The sequence below is a fragment of the Danio rerio genome, chromosome 13 (genome assembly GCF_049306965.1).
Source record: "Danio rerio strain Tuebingen ecotype United States chromosome 13, GRCz12tu, whole genome shotgun sequence".
Classification (NCBI taxonomy): Eukaryota; Metazoa; Chordata; class Actinopteri; order Cypriniformes; family Danionidae; genus Danio; species Danio rerio.
The window spans coordinates 19,107,986-19,125,295 of record NC_133188.1 but is presented as its reverse complement, the minus strand read 5'-3'; the positions used below and the strand labels follow the sequence as shown (position 1 = coordinate 19,125,295).

Sequence of the window (17,310 nt, the reverse complement as noted above, 5' to 3'; positions counted from 1 at the left end):
TTATTATTATTTTTTTTTTTTTTTTATTAGTAGTAGTAGTAGTAGTAGTAGTAGTAGTAGAAGTAATAGTGGTAGTAGTAATGTTGTTTTTGTTGTTAGTAGTAGTAGTATTATTACATGCAATAGTATAATGTAATGTATAGTATTACATTACAAATGTAATTACAGAAATTAATTACAGATATATATATATATATATATATATATATATATATATATATATATATATATATATATATATATATATATATATATATATATATATATATATATATATATATATAAGCCATTTGAAATTTCCCTAAAAAAGTAGCAATTTTATCATCAGGGTCCTGTGTAGTTTCAGTAATTTCAAGTTTATGGCAAAAAATAAGGTCTTTAAGAGGTTTTTAAAACGAAATAACTCAACATAAACATAGGAGTATGACATTTTTTTAAAGTTTTTATGAAAATGTGAGTCAGCACTCAAATGTCAGTCATGCAAATTTTTGCATCTGAACTCTTCATATATGATATTTTAGTCACCAAACATCTTTATAAATAGAAAGATAATTGAAATTCATGCAAAATATTGCAAAAAACAATTACAAACTACAAAAGAAAATCATATATGCTGAGCACTGTATTTACTGGTATTTAATCAGTCATCAAGTACTTTACAAAATAAATACTTTGTAAAAATTATTAATGTCAGTGTAAGTACATATTAGTTAAGGTCATCAGATATATAACTTGTGTCTGACTTGGGTCTATAACTTGGCTGAAGCGGCAAGCTGATATCAACAGACCACTCCAAACACAAAATAATTGTTCAGACATTAAACATTTTTCATTGGATTAACTTGCACAGTTTAATTGTTCATCTAAAACAGGGGTGCCCAAAGTTTTTTATATGAAGGGCCAAACACCCAATTCCAATGAGAGCCGAGGGCCAAATGTAAATATACCAAATTCATTCATTTTCTTTTCGGCTTAGTCTTTTTATTTATCTGAGGTCATGAATGAACCGCCAACCTTTCCAGCATATGTTTTATACAGCGGATGACCTTCCAGCTGCAACCCATCACTGGGAAATATCCATACACACTCATACGCTATGGACAATTTAGCCTACTCAATTGTCTTTTGGGGGAAACCGGACCACCTGGAGGAAACGCACGTGAACACGGGGAGAACATGCAGATTCCACACAGAAACTGACCCAGCCGAGGCTTGAACCAGTGACCTTTTTGTTGTGAGGCAAACGTGCTACCCACTGCGCCACATGGCGGGCTAAATTAAAGGCTTGCATGACTTTTGTTTGGTCATCATTGACCAAAGGATTAACAACATGTGCTAGCAAAGTAATCATGATAACTTTTCATTTCTTTACATCATATCTATTCTTTCAACTTTCAAACAATCCTCACATAAGAAGGAATGAAATGGGTCCAGTCAGTCATCTGCTATTGAACAAACCTGAGTCACGCTTTGAGGCCGAATCATGGTGCTGGTTGTAGATCAGCTGGTGAGTGTGTAGGGCCTAGATCGCCCGTGGCTGTTCTGGGACCCAGTTTTTTGGCTCCAGACGCATGGGTGACACTGTGGAGCTGAGGATATGAGAGAGACTAAATATCAAAGGATGATCAGAGCTGCTCTGTCAAGAACAGACACACTCGGGACTCAAAAAAAAGGAGAGCAGAGAAGAGAAAGGCCTTTTAAAACCAGCGAGCAAACAAGGGAATTATTGGCCACAGCAAAGGGAAATATCAAAGCTGGGAATATCATACAGTAGGAGGCTTTTGCTGAATGGGATCACTGCTGGAACGCAGACTCGGAATACAAAGGCAGCGTGAGTGTGTTTGAATGAGCGCTGCGTCAGAAAGTGTGTTATTTGCGGTTAGTGCTATTTGCTAACTCTGTTGTATCAGCTCGGCAGGTGCATCTGAATTCTTTTCTCTCTCTTGCTAAATCACTGGACATGTGACCTGAAAAAGCTGGCTGACTAATGGCAGCAGTGACTGACATTTCAACCAATAATCACAGAGTGTTTTTTTCCCCTGTTGTCAGCAGCAGTTTATCAATCAGCATGTCCGCATTAGTATTTGTCTATCGATCCATCCATCTCTGTCAAGCCATCTCTGTGTCATTGTCTGAGCTCTTGTCCTCTTGTTTGGCTTCTTTTGAGGATAGTCTGCATAGTAATTTGTTTTACAGGCCCCTGGCTTTGAAAGGTTGCTTAACAGCATTTACATGTCGGCCTTTTGAAGAGGCGTGGAGGCAGACGTTCTCAGCGAGCGCTTTTTTCACATGTCAGCGAACTGTCACCATCTACACGGGATCTTTTCAACATAACCTTTGTTAATAATGTAATCGTTTGACCTTAATTTAATGCAGTCGGTGTTTGTCTATTCCGGTGGGCATTATGTCTAATAATGGGATTACGAGACATCCCGGTTTCACAAGCAAGATTTACCGTCAGGATGTTAGTTGTCTCAATAATTAGCCCCATCATATACAAGCTGGTCTCAGTAAAACTCCACCTGTCACAAAAGCATGATTATGCACCATGATGTTGTTCCTCGTTTTCAATTTGGTGGCTTAATGAGGGGAATATTTCCACAAGTGTGTCGCTATCAAAATCATCCATGAGAAAGTTTTTGTGCCATAGTTTCTTTATGGAGGTAACATTTGTTAGGAGAATACATCACTAGTCTTGATCATTTGTGTTTATTACATCAGCAAGGGTCAGAGTGCCATTTGTATTGTTATTTTCTGACATGAAAGCACACTATAGTACCTACTATAGAGGTTTTGAACCATACTTTAATTAAGTGGATTATATTATGGTATGCACAGCACTTCTTAACCCTTATGTACTGTTAGGGATGTTTTTATCCACTCTGGGATGATTTTGAGTCTTAATATGGTCACACTTTATTTTGATGGTCTGTTCGTTGAATTTAGGTTACATTGCAACTAATTCTCATTGGTTGGGTTAGGGTTAGTGTAAGTTGATATGTACTTGCAAAGTTTCTTATAGTCAGTTAAATTTCTATTGAAGGAGCAGTATCAACAGATATTAAGCAGACAGTCTCCTAATACTTAAATAGACCACCAAAATAAAGTGTAACTTTATTAATTTGGCTGTAACTTTTTCTGTTTTTTAGCTAGCAGAATGGTTTTTGCTGACAAATCTTATTTTGACATATATTTTGAGAAAATTCTTTAAATAAAAAAACCCCTCAACGATACACTTTGAGCAAATTTACTACCTTTTTGTTGTTAGGGATGAAAAGATCCACTGTATTAAACTGCGGTAAAAATGCATCAGGTAAATTTTTATTTTTTTTTATTTTTTTTACATAAATCTGGTAATCAACCTCAGTTCTGATCAAAACTACTAAATTGCTTGGAAAATTATAGGAATTTATCTCTTTAATTGCCAAATTCATAAATGCCGTCACTCATTTAGTGAAAAACACACACAAAATGACGTATTTTCAAAATAAAAAGCAATTGTGGACTGGATTTTTTTAACCTTTAATCTTTGACTTATGCATTGTTTTTGATTAATTTCCCTTTTTTCTGCAATTTACAGTTGGTGGCTGTTTTTGCCCATTGACTTCAATTATAACCACTTTTTTTATTTTTTTTATTACAAAACCATTTCATCACATACAGAATATTTTTTGATTGTTGGTGGTTTTCTGTGTTGGGATAAGGGAAAATGTGTCATTTTACTTTTTGTCATCAGTTGGCACTATTAACCCTTTAGAAAAAGTTAGTTTCTGGATTTTATATGGAGTATAACAGCAAATTAAAGTGTGTATATGTGTATCTGTATGTGTGAGAGTAACCTTATGCATTTACCTTGATGTGTCTGAGAAAATCTAATCATGCATCCCAGCTCTCAGACTTATAGGAGCAAACAAAAACAAAGACTGTCCTGAGTCAATAGGGCAAAAACAGCCACCAACAGTAAATTAGAGAGAAACAATGCATCAAAGCCAATGTTGTTACTAATCTTTCACAAGTCCAAGACTGTGATAAAAAAAAAAATCAGTCCACAATTACCTTTTTATATTGAAAATACATCATTCTATTTGTTTTCTTTTACCAAATCAGTGACATCATTTGTAAACTTGGCAATTAAGGGTTAAAATCCTGTATTTTTTAAACAATGTCGTAGTTTTGATCAGGACTGAGGTTGTCCAATTTAGGCAAAATATATATATATATATATATATATATATATATATATATATATATATATATATATATATATATATATATATATATATATATATATATATATATATATATATGATGCATTTTTACAGCAGCTTAATTCAGTGGATTGTGTTCATCCCTAACATAACAAAGGGGTAGCACTTTAAACAGTGCACAAGGGTTATTTAACTCTGAAGGATACAGTAGTATTATTCATAGAGAACTGATAAACTGTACTGAACACTATACTTTAGTCGTTACTACACTGTAAAACCCTAAAATGAGTGTAGTTAACTCAAAATTGACTGAAAGGTAATTCTCATTTAAAAGGATATTTAAACTCAATGCTGAAGGGAATGGATTAATTAAGTACCTCATAACTTTAACTTAAATGGAGTAAGTTCACAGTACTCATATAGATTTTTTTTCTTTACTTAAATGGTTTGTTTCAATCGGTTTCTTTGAACGGTTTGAGTTGCCATAACTTATTGGGTTTTACAGTACTCAGTTGGTTTGAGCTCTCTTCATTGGGTTTTACTGTGCTCAGATTAATTCATTTCCTCAAATGGATTAAGTTCACAGTACTCATTAGGATAAGTTTTTGAACAAAAATGGTTTGTTGCAATCGGTTACCTCAAACAATTTGAGTTACCTTAATTTTTTGGGTTTTAAAGTGTACAGTAAAGTGGTGTATTTTAGTATAACATACCATATAGTTGTAGTGATTGTAGAGTTGCTGTGTCACCATTACTACTATATAATTAGCACAACATATTAATTCACATACTTTGCTATAAAATGGTTCAAAAACACTGTAGTATTTAATATAAACAAAGTAGTTAATATGTGTTATGTTGCAGTTTAACGGAATTAAAGTTAAATAACAAAATGCATTATGTTTATTAGCCAACTTGATGCATAGTGAGTTGCAATTCTGGAAGCTGTTCATCAATCAGTCAGTCAAATAATTAGCTTAATTTGTCATAAGTAAAGTTTAGAGATGCAGGACATATTAGCTGCCATATCGTTTTGACTGATGACTCATTATGTTTTATGTTATTGGTGTCAGGCAGGTGTGTCAGTGATAGAGAGCACAGAGGAAATTAAGTCAGGTCTGGAAGTAATTTACTGTAGTTATGGCAGGATAAAAAAAAAACATAAATAAATGTCTCAAATAATCACTAAATCAGTGTTTCAACTTTGGAATAATGTCAATAAAGTGTCTTGTAAACAATACATAGTCATTATTGTCATTCAATATCTAAATTCAGTTGTTAGCAAAAAGAAAAAAATAATCTAAGGGGAGCTTTTAACAGAGTATTACAAACAGTTAAGAGATCTGGTCGTCTTATTTGAAAGCAAATGTAGTCTGTAATTGGAGAAATCTGGCTGTAATAAGGTTATTATAGTTTTACGTTTTTAAGTTAGTTTTTATGTCAGTAATATTTTTAAATTGGCTATGAACTTTAGTTTAATTTTTAGTTTGTTTAATTAATATATGTTTGCTACAGCCACAACCAAGCACTGGGAAACACACGCTCACACTTATATACGGCCAATTTTAGTTAATCCAATTCACCTATACCGCATGTTGTTGGACTGTGAGGCAAACCGCAACACTCGAGGAAACCCACGCAAACACGAAGCAAAAGAGTTGTTTATTGCTGCTCTGTAACTGAATAATACAGCACAAAATATTAATAAACAATAAACAAAAAATAGCCTCTCTTTGGACTTAAAAATAAATGATAACGTTTTTGATTTAAACAGGTGATCATTTTACAAGAAAATAAATAACAAAACCATAAAAAATACATAAAAATAAGAATAAATAAAAAAATAGTATTTGTTTAATGTTAATTTAAGCTTTATATTAGCTAAGAATTTAAATTAACTGTTGTTATTATCTGCGTTCATACATTATTATACAGATGTTCATTCATAATTTTAAGAATTTGTAATCATTTGTCTGGCGTATCTTTTGTTAACATTGCACTGAAAGCCACATACAGCTTTTACCACTACAGCGTGAGATAATTTCTAGTGTGTGCGCTAGGAGGACTCGAGTGGACCGACAGGCTTGTGAGCAGCATGTGCACCTCTACCAATATGCGCACATCTCCATTGGAAGTAATGAATTTGTGTGCGGAAAAGACACAATATGTAAACGGCCTGCTGCTATAGTTAATCCTTTGTGTGTGCGTATTAGCCTCGGTATAAGCGCAGAACTTTAAACTAGCACACAGTTGGCACAACTTTGTTTAGATGCACCAGTTTGGTTCCGTGCAACAGAAACGCGGCATTGAGAAGTCTTTACGATTAAGTAACCGAAATTAATATAAGCACGGTTAATAGTGAAATCGGCTAATCATTGCATTCCTATTAACGATATCAGTGCATTGTACAAAAGGCTTTAATATCCAAATGTTTTCGGCTGCCCGCGCCACTCGCTTAATGTCACTTGACTCACTCTCTGCGCAGCCTTCAACTGCAACTTGTGCCTTATTGAACAGACACACTTCATAACTATAGCAGCCATTTTTCGACTAAACTAAATTTATTTTTGATGTCTTGGTCGCACCATTTGGAGGGCCAGAATGGTGGCCCGCCAATGAATAGCCCTGCAATTGGCTTCAACTGATTTCTTTATTCTAAGTTAGAAAATATGTTTTTTGACCAATAGTTTTAGTTTTAATTGACTAAAATAGTTTAATCAGTCATAACAGATCTATAATTTGTAAGTAAACTCAGCATTAGTCTGTATTTTTACTCAAAAACTGTTCTGAATTCAAATATTATTATAAATGACTGGATTCAAAACACAAATTGCCAATCCATTAGGGTTACCCACATAAGATATCTTTGACCTGTCCTACACTTGCATCATGGTCACTTGGTCACCGTATTTAACAACATAATCATGTGTTGTTCCAGCACAGTGTGTTGTTTAGCAGCTAAAGCTCTTGTGGTAACTCAAGCAGCGCGAGCCAGACGTGCCGCACTGGCAAACATGTTGAGATATTCACTGTGACAATGAGCTTGATCATAATTATCTTAACAAGGAGTGGGTTCATTGGTGTGGCTCGTTAAATCTATCTCTCTTTCTCTCTCTCATGTCTCCCCGTCCATCTCTCTCCTTCTTGCCTTAGATCAGACGGCGCTCCCTGCATTGTGCTATTCTGTCATTGTGGTGTGACTTTGAAGACGCTGGTGAAAATGTGCAGTCAGTTTTGGATTCCCCATGGGGACGAGGTGTAAATCAGAGAGGTTCCTACCTGAGAGGGTGTTTGTGTGTGATTGAGTTTTAGATTGCTTGTGTATTGACATTTGGTTTTCATAAGTGAATGTACAGGATTTACTCACCTTTAGGTTGTTTGTTATTCTGTGAAAGACTTTCCATATAAAAACAGATCAAGGTGTCTGTGTCAATCAGAGAAACAAAGAAATTCCATTGAAGTGTCAAAAAACATTGTATTTATTTTTAAATGTAACTTGGCAAAGCTTTGCAAGCTAATTTAAATATGCAGAATGCAAGGTATCCATACATAAAGTGTTATCCTTTAGGCTACACAATATTAGTCTAATCTGTTTTATGTCAAAGTTGTGTAATGGTATAAACTATTATCTTTTTGGACATGACTGTTTGCTTTGTAGTCATAGTGGATGACAAACAATGCCCAATGCCATTTTTGCATGTTAAAAAAAAAAACAAAAAAACAAAAAAACAACCGTACAATAAAACACATTTTTTGTCCTGTTATTTAGTTTCTTATTCTATTTCTTTTTTATTCCATGTTGCCTCAAATTTACATTTACTTTAGATCACACAGTTGTGACTTTTTTGTATAATACATTGTCTTTTAGTTTATATATATATATATATATATATATATATATATATATATATATATATATATATATATATATATATATAGATAAATATATAGATATATAGATAGATACCCGGAAGGGACGTAATGGTGAGGAAAAAATGGGTAGTTCTCATTAGATTATAAGTAGATTATTAGGTTGAGGTTAGTGTTAAGCAGGTCGCACACCAGAAGCGCCGCTCGGTGCCGCGACACGGCACGCACATGACAGTTTAAAGTATCACATACCAGACATGCACATTCACATGATATTTAACATGAAACTAACCAGATGGCGCTTTGTGGTGCGGCTGAAATATGAACTGTGTCCTGAGTCGTGGCTGGGCACTGCCGACTTGCGGCGCCGGTGTGTGTACCCTGTTAGAAACCTATATTTAGAATTCTAAAATGCATGGCGTTGTGCGGCGCATCACTAAGCAGCGCTTCTGGTGTGCGACCTGCTTTAGTGTACCTCATCCTCAGGTAACATGCTGGTTCATTACCCCGATCTGTTCCAGGACCTCTTAATTCACAAAGTAAGCATTGGTGCCGACATATAGTGTGGCAGCACTTTAGGGCATCCCAAGTTTGAATCCCAGCTCGAGGACCTTTCCTGATCCTACCCCCCTCTCTCTCTCTTCCACTTCACTTCCTGTCTCATTACTGTCCTATCTAATAAAAGCAAAAAAAACCAAAAATAAATCTAAAAAATATTTTAAAAAAAGATTCATTTGCCACTCTTCACATTTTGAGGTGTCACTTTAACTGATGTGTACAGAAGCTGATCTTAGTAACTGTGCACATTTAAGAGAAAATGAGTTGTGTTTAAAATAAAACGCATAGGATGGACATTTTTACATATTATTGTGTATTTGTCTGTTAAAAACAGTAACACTTTATTTTGATGGTCCATATAAGTATTAGTAGACTGTCTGCTTTTACTGCTCCTTCAACAGACATTTAACTGATTATAAGAAATTAACCCTAACCCCAACCTAACAGTCTACTTATGATTTAATGAGAATTAGTTTAGATGCAATGTAATTTAAATTCAACAAATGGATCATCAAAATAAAGTATGACCTAAAAAAACGCGAATCCCAAAGTGTCCTGCACTTTAGCTCCTCTTTAAATAGCATGTACAGAAGCTGGATGAGTTAATCATACAGAGCTCGTCCGTCAGTCAGCACTTATACATGCATTCGCTGATTCAGGTTGCATATAAAGGGCGATGATTGACACACAGCTTTAATACAAAGAAAGTAAATGCAGACATTTTTATAATTATTTTAACGTACTTTCAAGAAATATGGGAAAATACTTAATGACAGGATAAAAGTGGGATAGAATGGTGAAATTTAGGAGAATCCCAGCAAAAAAGGTAGGGTTGACATGTGTGAAGTCAACAGGAAGTGTTTGTGAAACAACAGTTTTGCAAGGGAACGGAATATCTTTGCAAATGAACGCAAATATATATATATATATATATATATATATATATATATATATATATATATATATATATATATATATATATATATATATATATATTGTTATTACTCAGTACTCTTTTCTCCTATCCATTTTTCCCCACCATCACATCACTTCTGGGTGTCTGTAATTGTTTAATGATTTGTAATTAATGTCTTTATTCATTTATTTTTTTAGTATATTTTCATATTTTTCACTAAGGTAGATTTGTGCTTCCATTGTAAGGCTGCAAGGAGTAAGTGAACAACAATCTACATTTCAGGCGAACCAATAAAAACACATGGCAATTAATCATTCAGTTAGTACCACATTTTGAAAGTTTGCCACTTCTGCACTGTACAGATGTTGCAAATAATACAGCAGTGCAAATGTTTAGGCACAATGCGTTGTGGGTAAATTAGGGTTGAATCCCTGTTTGTTGTTCTGAACGCGATTTGGCCGCTCCCTTGGCTGTGAATTTAACTGATTAAATCACCTTTTGCACACAGCAGTAGTGACACGAAAACAACAATTAATAAGCAACCCCCTGTGACGCGTGGATGCCTCTTAACTAAGCGGCTAATAACATTACACCCGCCCAGATACAGGCGAGGCAAACAGGTGGAGGGGGCTCGCAAAACAGCTTTCATTTATCGAGCAGGGACATTTTTCCGCATACGCAGTTTTGCTCAATTTGAACGTATTTCTCATGTGATTGGAGTTGTTGGCGCTCCACTGTAATATTTTTACTTTGTTCCTCATCTAAAGACCATAAAATTTCATCAGCCATGTTGTACACGATAAGAGCGAGGTATTTGCATAACACAACAACAGAGTTTTATGACACTGACAGCAGGACCGATTTGTTCGTTGGTACAATAGTTGGGCGTCTTCCAAAGGCAGACTTCACCTGGCTAGAAATCAACATTTAAGCTTCTTCACAGATTGCCATGGGATTTTCCATGCTGTTTATGCCACAAAGGGTCTCACAACAAACCAAATTGATAAGATTATAGGCATGGGACAATAACTGGTTTCAAGGTTTACTGCGTTTTGGAAAAGTTAAGGTGTTAAAACTGCAAACAAAATATGATATACCATTTCTAAGGTATATGTTAACATTTTTTTGAGTGTTTTTTTTTTCATGTATTGTAATGAAAACTCTGTTTTTGAAACTAATGAAGACAGCAGAAGTCAATGATTTATTTAAATGTGTACCTTGACATGTTTAATGTTCCAAATTATCATAAATGTTTCCTAAATTGTAATATATTGTGTTCAATGCAGGATTTTTTTTTTTTTTTTTTTTTAAGACATTTAAAAAGAACTTATTTTAGAGCAGTAAAAATGATGCCATGATTATACTTTTATTCAAGGTTATCATACCACCAGAAACTTATACCGGCCCATGTCTATAAGATTATGCCATGCAAGTGTTATTGTTCCATTTCACCTCAAAATCACATCAGATTGTTCTTTGCTCAAGGACTCTGACAGATCTAAATGTCAATTAACTAAGGGTGGACATATTAACGTTGTAGGATGTCAGCCTCTGCCATTTGAAGGATTAGAAACACACACCCGGGCTTTTATGCACCTTCCACACCATGAACTTTGGAAGGCCCCAACATTACCCTGAGCACCACCCTCCATCATGTTTATGCCAGCGCAGGGCGGGGAAAAGACCTAGACAGAGAGAAAGTCCTTGGGGACTGTGTGCATGGGGATTAGGTATCGTGATGGTGAATAAAAGGAGAAACGTCAAACTTTTACCCCCTAAAAGCAATTGTTTTTAACTCTTAAGTGGTGAAAGTTGCAGAAGTTGTACTCTTTTCCGTTTGTGGCTAGGCATTATAGCTGCGCTGGGAAAATGATGGATGACGAGTTAAATTTGTGTTGGGGGAGTGAAGGTGAACTGTGACAGAGTTATTTATCTTGGGAATGGAGGGTTAGGGTCAGGCAAAGCTGGGTGCCTGAAGGCACAAGACATTGACAAATTCATCCCGCACACTGCATTTCTGAAGCCCTTTTGTTTTGAATCCTGGCTACTCACGAGTGACCCTCATCACTCACACTGCCAGCGTGTGAAGGATGCCGCACCATGCCAGGGGATCTTAGCGCCACTAATTCTTATCATTCACTCTCCTGACAGTCCCAAGCCCAAACTATTCCGGCCTGTGAAAGAACCCGCCTGAAATATTTATTTCTGCACATAATGGCTGCCCAGATTTAGGGCCATATCATTTTTCCTCTCTTGCCTTATCATTGCAGGTCACTGACAGGCCTGAAAGCGTTCAGCCAACTGGAAGAGCTGATTGTGGACAACAATCTTCTCGGAAATGACCTCCGGTTGCCCAGGTTACCACGGCTCCATACCCTAACGCTCAATAAGAACCAAATATCCTTTCTCTAGCTTTGCTTTGCAGCTTTCATGCTTGACCAAAACGACAGGATACTCAGAGGGTTCCTCTGAGATACAGTGGAGGATTTCCTTTTGCCACACTTTGCCTCTGTAAATGATGTTATTGTGTTAAATTGAGCTCCTGTCTAATAGGCTTGCTTCACTTGAGTTTGTGCCATGGTGACCTCTAGTGGAGGAGAGGCTAAACGAAATCTTCAGTGCAGTCTCATGACTGAAAGATAAAGCTCTTTCTTAGAAACAGATCATATCAGCGTGACCCATATCATTGTTACAATATATTAGCATAGAGCCACATGAGCAAAGAGCAGAGCAAACAGAGTTTGTTAACCCAAATTTGAACTCCCAGTATAGAATTAACTGTTTGATAAGCTAACACACAAGCTAACTCAAGCTAAAAATGAAAAAAAAAAATTCAAATCTTTAAAGTCAGACTAGAAATTTCAGGTTTCCTTCCACTGACAGTCAACAATTACATCACTATGACACGTTACATTTAGTTTGTGTGATGAGACGCAAAGAGAAATAAATGGCGAAAGTAAATGTGCTAGCCTGACGAAAATTTATGCTCTGCTGTTTGTCGCTGGATGCTATCCATCTACATAATAATGACGCAGCCTCACCCTCTGTTCTCCAAACAGCTCTCCTCCGACAGAGTGTCAGCAGCTCAGACCCGAATTCTGCTGTGAAGTGGTCTGCACATGCTAATGGGCCAATTATTTACATCCTGTAGTGGCCTGCTGCCATTGAAATTCAAGTGCTGCATTAGTGTGGTTGTATTTTGACACGTTTCGGGCACCATTTTCCAATGAAGTGAATGTATTAGTGATGAATTTTCTGTGAAGTGGCTGTTTGTTTCCCTGCACTGGGTGAAGGGGGGGTGTCCATGGCTCAGGGAGTCACTAACTGTTTTTACCACAAGGCATCCATCATTTTGTCAATGTTTTTAATGTTCTGCACTAAGCCACCCAGGAAATGGGAAGAGGAACGAGAGAAGAGAGCAGCCAAACTCGCAGCAAATGCCAAAATCTCGCCCTTAAATTTGCCCGTTCTTTGTATTTACAAGCACAATGTCTGTTGAGCTCTTTTCTGGAAGGTTTCAGCGAATTTGAGTTGTGCTTGCTGGCCAGACCAGGCGAGAGTGCAGAGTAAATGCTAATGTAATTAACAGCCCAGATTCCTTGACCTCTGCCCTGTGACACCTCACCGACATCGAGGCCCTGCTGGAGCATTTGGTGGAAGTGACGCCAGCCCTGGAATACCTGAGCCTTCTGGGAAACGAGGCCTGTCCCAACCAGCTGGTCAGCATGGATAAAGATGAGGACGACTATCAGAGATACAGGTCAGAACATTCACATTTTCAGTAAATATACACATGTATACAAAAATCTGAATCTACAGTGGAAATTTGGGATTTCTTTGAAACTTAAAAAAATAATAATAAATAAAACGAAGAAATTTTGTGTTTTAATATAAGTTATGACTATTTCAGATTCTAGATTATTCACAGTACCACTTAAAGCATTATTATTAATTTTTAATTTGCCAAGGGTGTATTAAATTTGTTCAAATTTACATTTAGCGATTTGTAAGTGATGACTGTACTTTATATTTATTAAAAATACAAATAAATAAATAAATATTTGGCAGCATTAGTTCATAGTTCAGGTGTGTGCTAATTTAATAAACATTTGACAAAAAAGGCGTGTGCATTAATGTATAGGTTCTATGCAATACTGTAGCTACAGTGACTGCATCTTTTATACTGTTTACAACAAAAGGCAGAACATCACTCACTGAGCTAGTATTAGATTTAGGCTCATGTGACCCTAAAGACTAGAAAAATGGCTGCTGAAAATTCCGTATTGCTATCACAAGAATAAATTAAATTGAATTATACAAAGTTTTGGTTTGTTTAATATGAGCAATATCATATGAGTAGCAGTGCGATATGGCTGTATATCAGCACTGCTGGGAGGTGTGTATTGCCATATAAGGGGTCACACACCAGAAGCGCTGTGTTGTGCCACACAGTGCCATGCATTACATAATTCTAAACAGGTTTCTATCAGGGTACGACACTGGCGCCACAAGTCGGCGGCTAGCGCGGCACCCAGCCATGACTCAGGCACTGTTCATATTTCTGCTGTGCCAGAGCTCCATCTGAATAGTTTCATATTAAATAACATACGAATGTGCTCTTCTGGAGTTTAATAATTCCAACTGTCATGTGCGTGCCGTGTCGCAGCGCATCCAGTGTGCGACACACTTTAATGTCCCACTAGTGATGATATACAGCCATACCGCACTGTATACAAGTGTGATATTGCATTTATATAACAATTCAACGGCATAATCATGAATATATTTAAAAAAAAACACAAGAGTCTAAAAACCCTTTTGTATGAGGAACTACATTCTTCTGCCATTCATTTACATCTGCAGATGTCAGAAGAGCAGAAATCGTTACTAATTTACTATCGTCATTTTAGAGCTATATTTGAATGATTATTTAAAGTGAGAATCAGCATGTTAATATCTAAAGTGATGACAAAACAGGGGATTTTGCTGATAGTTTATTAGTTTATTAAGATTATAAGGCTAAATGGCATGAAATGCCATCAGTCTAGAGACAATTCTCAGTATTTTTCTGTTTCAGTCGTGAGATCACAATAGTTAACCTCAAAAAAGCCAAAGCAGCGCCAACACTACTAGATTACTGGGTTGTTTGCGATAAGGAAATTTGCCAAACACATGCAGACATTTCTTTTTTCTTTCTTTTTACTGAACTCTGCAATAAAGAAAACAGTAGACTCATTACAAACAAACAGATGGCCAACCAAAAAGTAACTCAGGGTTATGCAAAGAGTGGCCAACACAAAATGCACATATTCCTTATCTGCGAGTCCCATCTCACACTCAGTACACTACAATTGCTGTGGTATGAATACAGCATTTCAACTTACAAAAGAGAGAGATCAACTCAGAATGTCACCAGTTTAATAATGATTTGATCTGCTGTAGTTTAAAATTACACTATTTTTTCCCTCTAAGGGCTTTTATTTTTTTGCTGTCTCTGTCACCATCTTGTGGATGGACAATGTCAACCGTCTTCGCTCTGCTCACTAATAGGCTAATGTCCACCGACACGCTGTCTCTTCGAAATTATAAACATATAAAATAGGCACTATACTTATAAGTAAACTGCATAGTTGCAATATAAACAACTACATATTCGACCAAAAAAAAAAAAAAAAAAAACTCAAAAGTACATTGTTGCCTAACAGCAGCAACATTTGATCTCTATACATGGGAATATTTGAATGTCCTCTGCTTGTCGCTGTATGTGGGCAGAGTAATACACAAATATATACACAATTTGTTTTGCTGATATGTTTTCATTTCTTGTGAAAAAGGAGAAATACCCCAGGAGTGTGTAGTTTGGCAACTTTCAGTAATCTTTTATTTGGATGAACGACTGTTGCACAACACCATAAATCACATTGCACAAGCAAAGACTGATACTTTAGGCTATAACCACACTCCTCTTAAAGCTACTCACCTGCTTTTTTTTTCTTTCTTTCTTGCTTTCTTTCTTTTTCTAGACTTGCAAAATCGATTTCATGTGTGAATTGTGATAACCACAAATGAGTGTTTGCTATCCTTTCCTACAAGATGAAACGATGCATTCATTATCAAGCCCAGGCCTATGGGAGTGCAATGCCACGCTATGTTACCACCATTTGTCAGGTTTTCAACATGAAACCAGGCGGTGGGAAGAAGGGAGGGAGAAACGCATTCTTTTGTCTACCTTAGACCTAAGTGCATTTTTCTTGACACTGTGTTCAGTATGAATCATTTACTATACAGATGAACCCAATAGGCGCCACTCTCGCACACTGTCTCCCATGCTTCACTTGGTGCAGAGGACGACCATTCTCTCCCTGACTGACAGCAGCTGTGTGTTTGTGATGTAATATTCATAATGTGTCACATAGTAATACATCAGTTTGAGCATAATGCAGATTTTATGTCTGACAGGGTTAGGCGAGTGCTCAGGTCATGGCAGGACTGGCCTTGGGCTATGCACTTCTCTGAGAGCTAAAAAAATTAAATAAAAAATTCCAAAAAGAAAAATACGAGCCGTAATGACGCTGTGAAATATCGCACGCCTCTTTGCACTATTTCAATTAGTCAAATGAAATAAACAAGCGTAAATACACTCGGCTGTATTTTACAGCAGTCGCTCGGCTCATTCATCATTGTTTACTTCTGGGGCTCTGGAGTATTTTGTCATTTCTATTTTTTTCTTTTTTAGCTGAAGAAGTACAGCGCTCGACACGGCGACAGCCATCTGTATGTCCTGTCTCTCTAGAACGTTCTCCAGCCCAATGCTGTCTGTGATTGCATGCTTGTCTCTTGACATCATGACGTGTGTGTGGGCTTAAATATCTGTGTTTGCTGAAGATCAGAAAGTTTAGGGCCAGTTTTGCCTGGGGTGCTTTAAACAACACTTGCTGCAGAGCTGCTCCAACCATCTGTTAGATCAGCACAAACAGTTTCGCAATCGTCAGGAAAACACCTGCATATTTTTCTGCTAACAGTGGCTGTTATTATGTTTGTTTGTGATTGAATCATAACCGTAAACAAAACAAATCCGCACCGCTGTCTGCTTAGTCACTCTTCAGGAATTTGTTACTTTAATAGTTGTTTTTCTAAACAGTAGCATTATTGTTAGAATTGCATTTATTTAGGGTTCGGGATGTAAGGAAAGTCACTTTTAAGTATTCAACTTTGGCTGCACATTTTGTTCAGCTGATAAGTACATTTACTGTTACATAAATGTAACCAGAAGTTTACACTTCCTGACAAAAGGCTTGCCACTTGACAGAAATAGTGCGCAGTATAAAATTTATATTGTGTATGACTCCTATGAGCTTGGAAGACTGCTCATTCATAGATCCAAAGACCCATAGATCTCTGCAATGCAAATAATCTAATAATAAAGTCATCTGGAATGGCAACGAAAGTGTTCTTACAGGACTCGCAGAGTTTATCAAGATTCTTTGGATTCATCTTCAATTCCTCCTCCTTTCCCCCTTCATCTTACCCCAGACATGCTCAATAATGTTCATATCTTGTGTTTGGGCTGGCCAATCCTGGAGCACCTTGACCTTCTTTTCTTGAGAAGTAAAACAACATTAAGTATGAGGAGGAGTGCTATTTTGCTGAAGAATTTGCCCTCTCCTGAGGTTTGTAATGTAATGGGCAGCACAAATGTCTTGATACCTCAGGCTGTTGATGTTGCTATCCTTTCTACATATCTCTCGCACACCCCCA

At 36.5% G+C, this 17,310-nt stretch overlaps 1 protein-coding gene across 5 annotated transcripts in view; it reads left to right on the top strand.

The window, feature by feature from the left end:
• Positions 1–17,310, top strand: part of lrmda (leucine rich melanocyte differentiation associated) — a 597,893-nt gene that overhangs the window by 324,404 nt on the left and 256,179 nt on the right. For all 5 annotated transcript variants that reach the window (XM_073919573.1, XM_073919574.1, XM_021480581.3 and 2 more), the window contains 2 exon segments: positions 11,823–11,949; positions 13,173–13,312. In XM_073919573.1, the coding sequence (XP_073775674.1) occupies positions 11,823–11,949; positions 13,173–13,312 (267 nt within the window).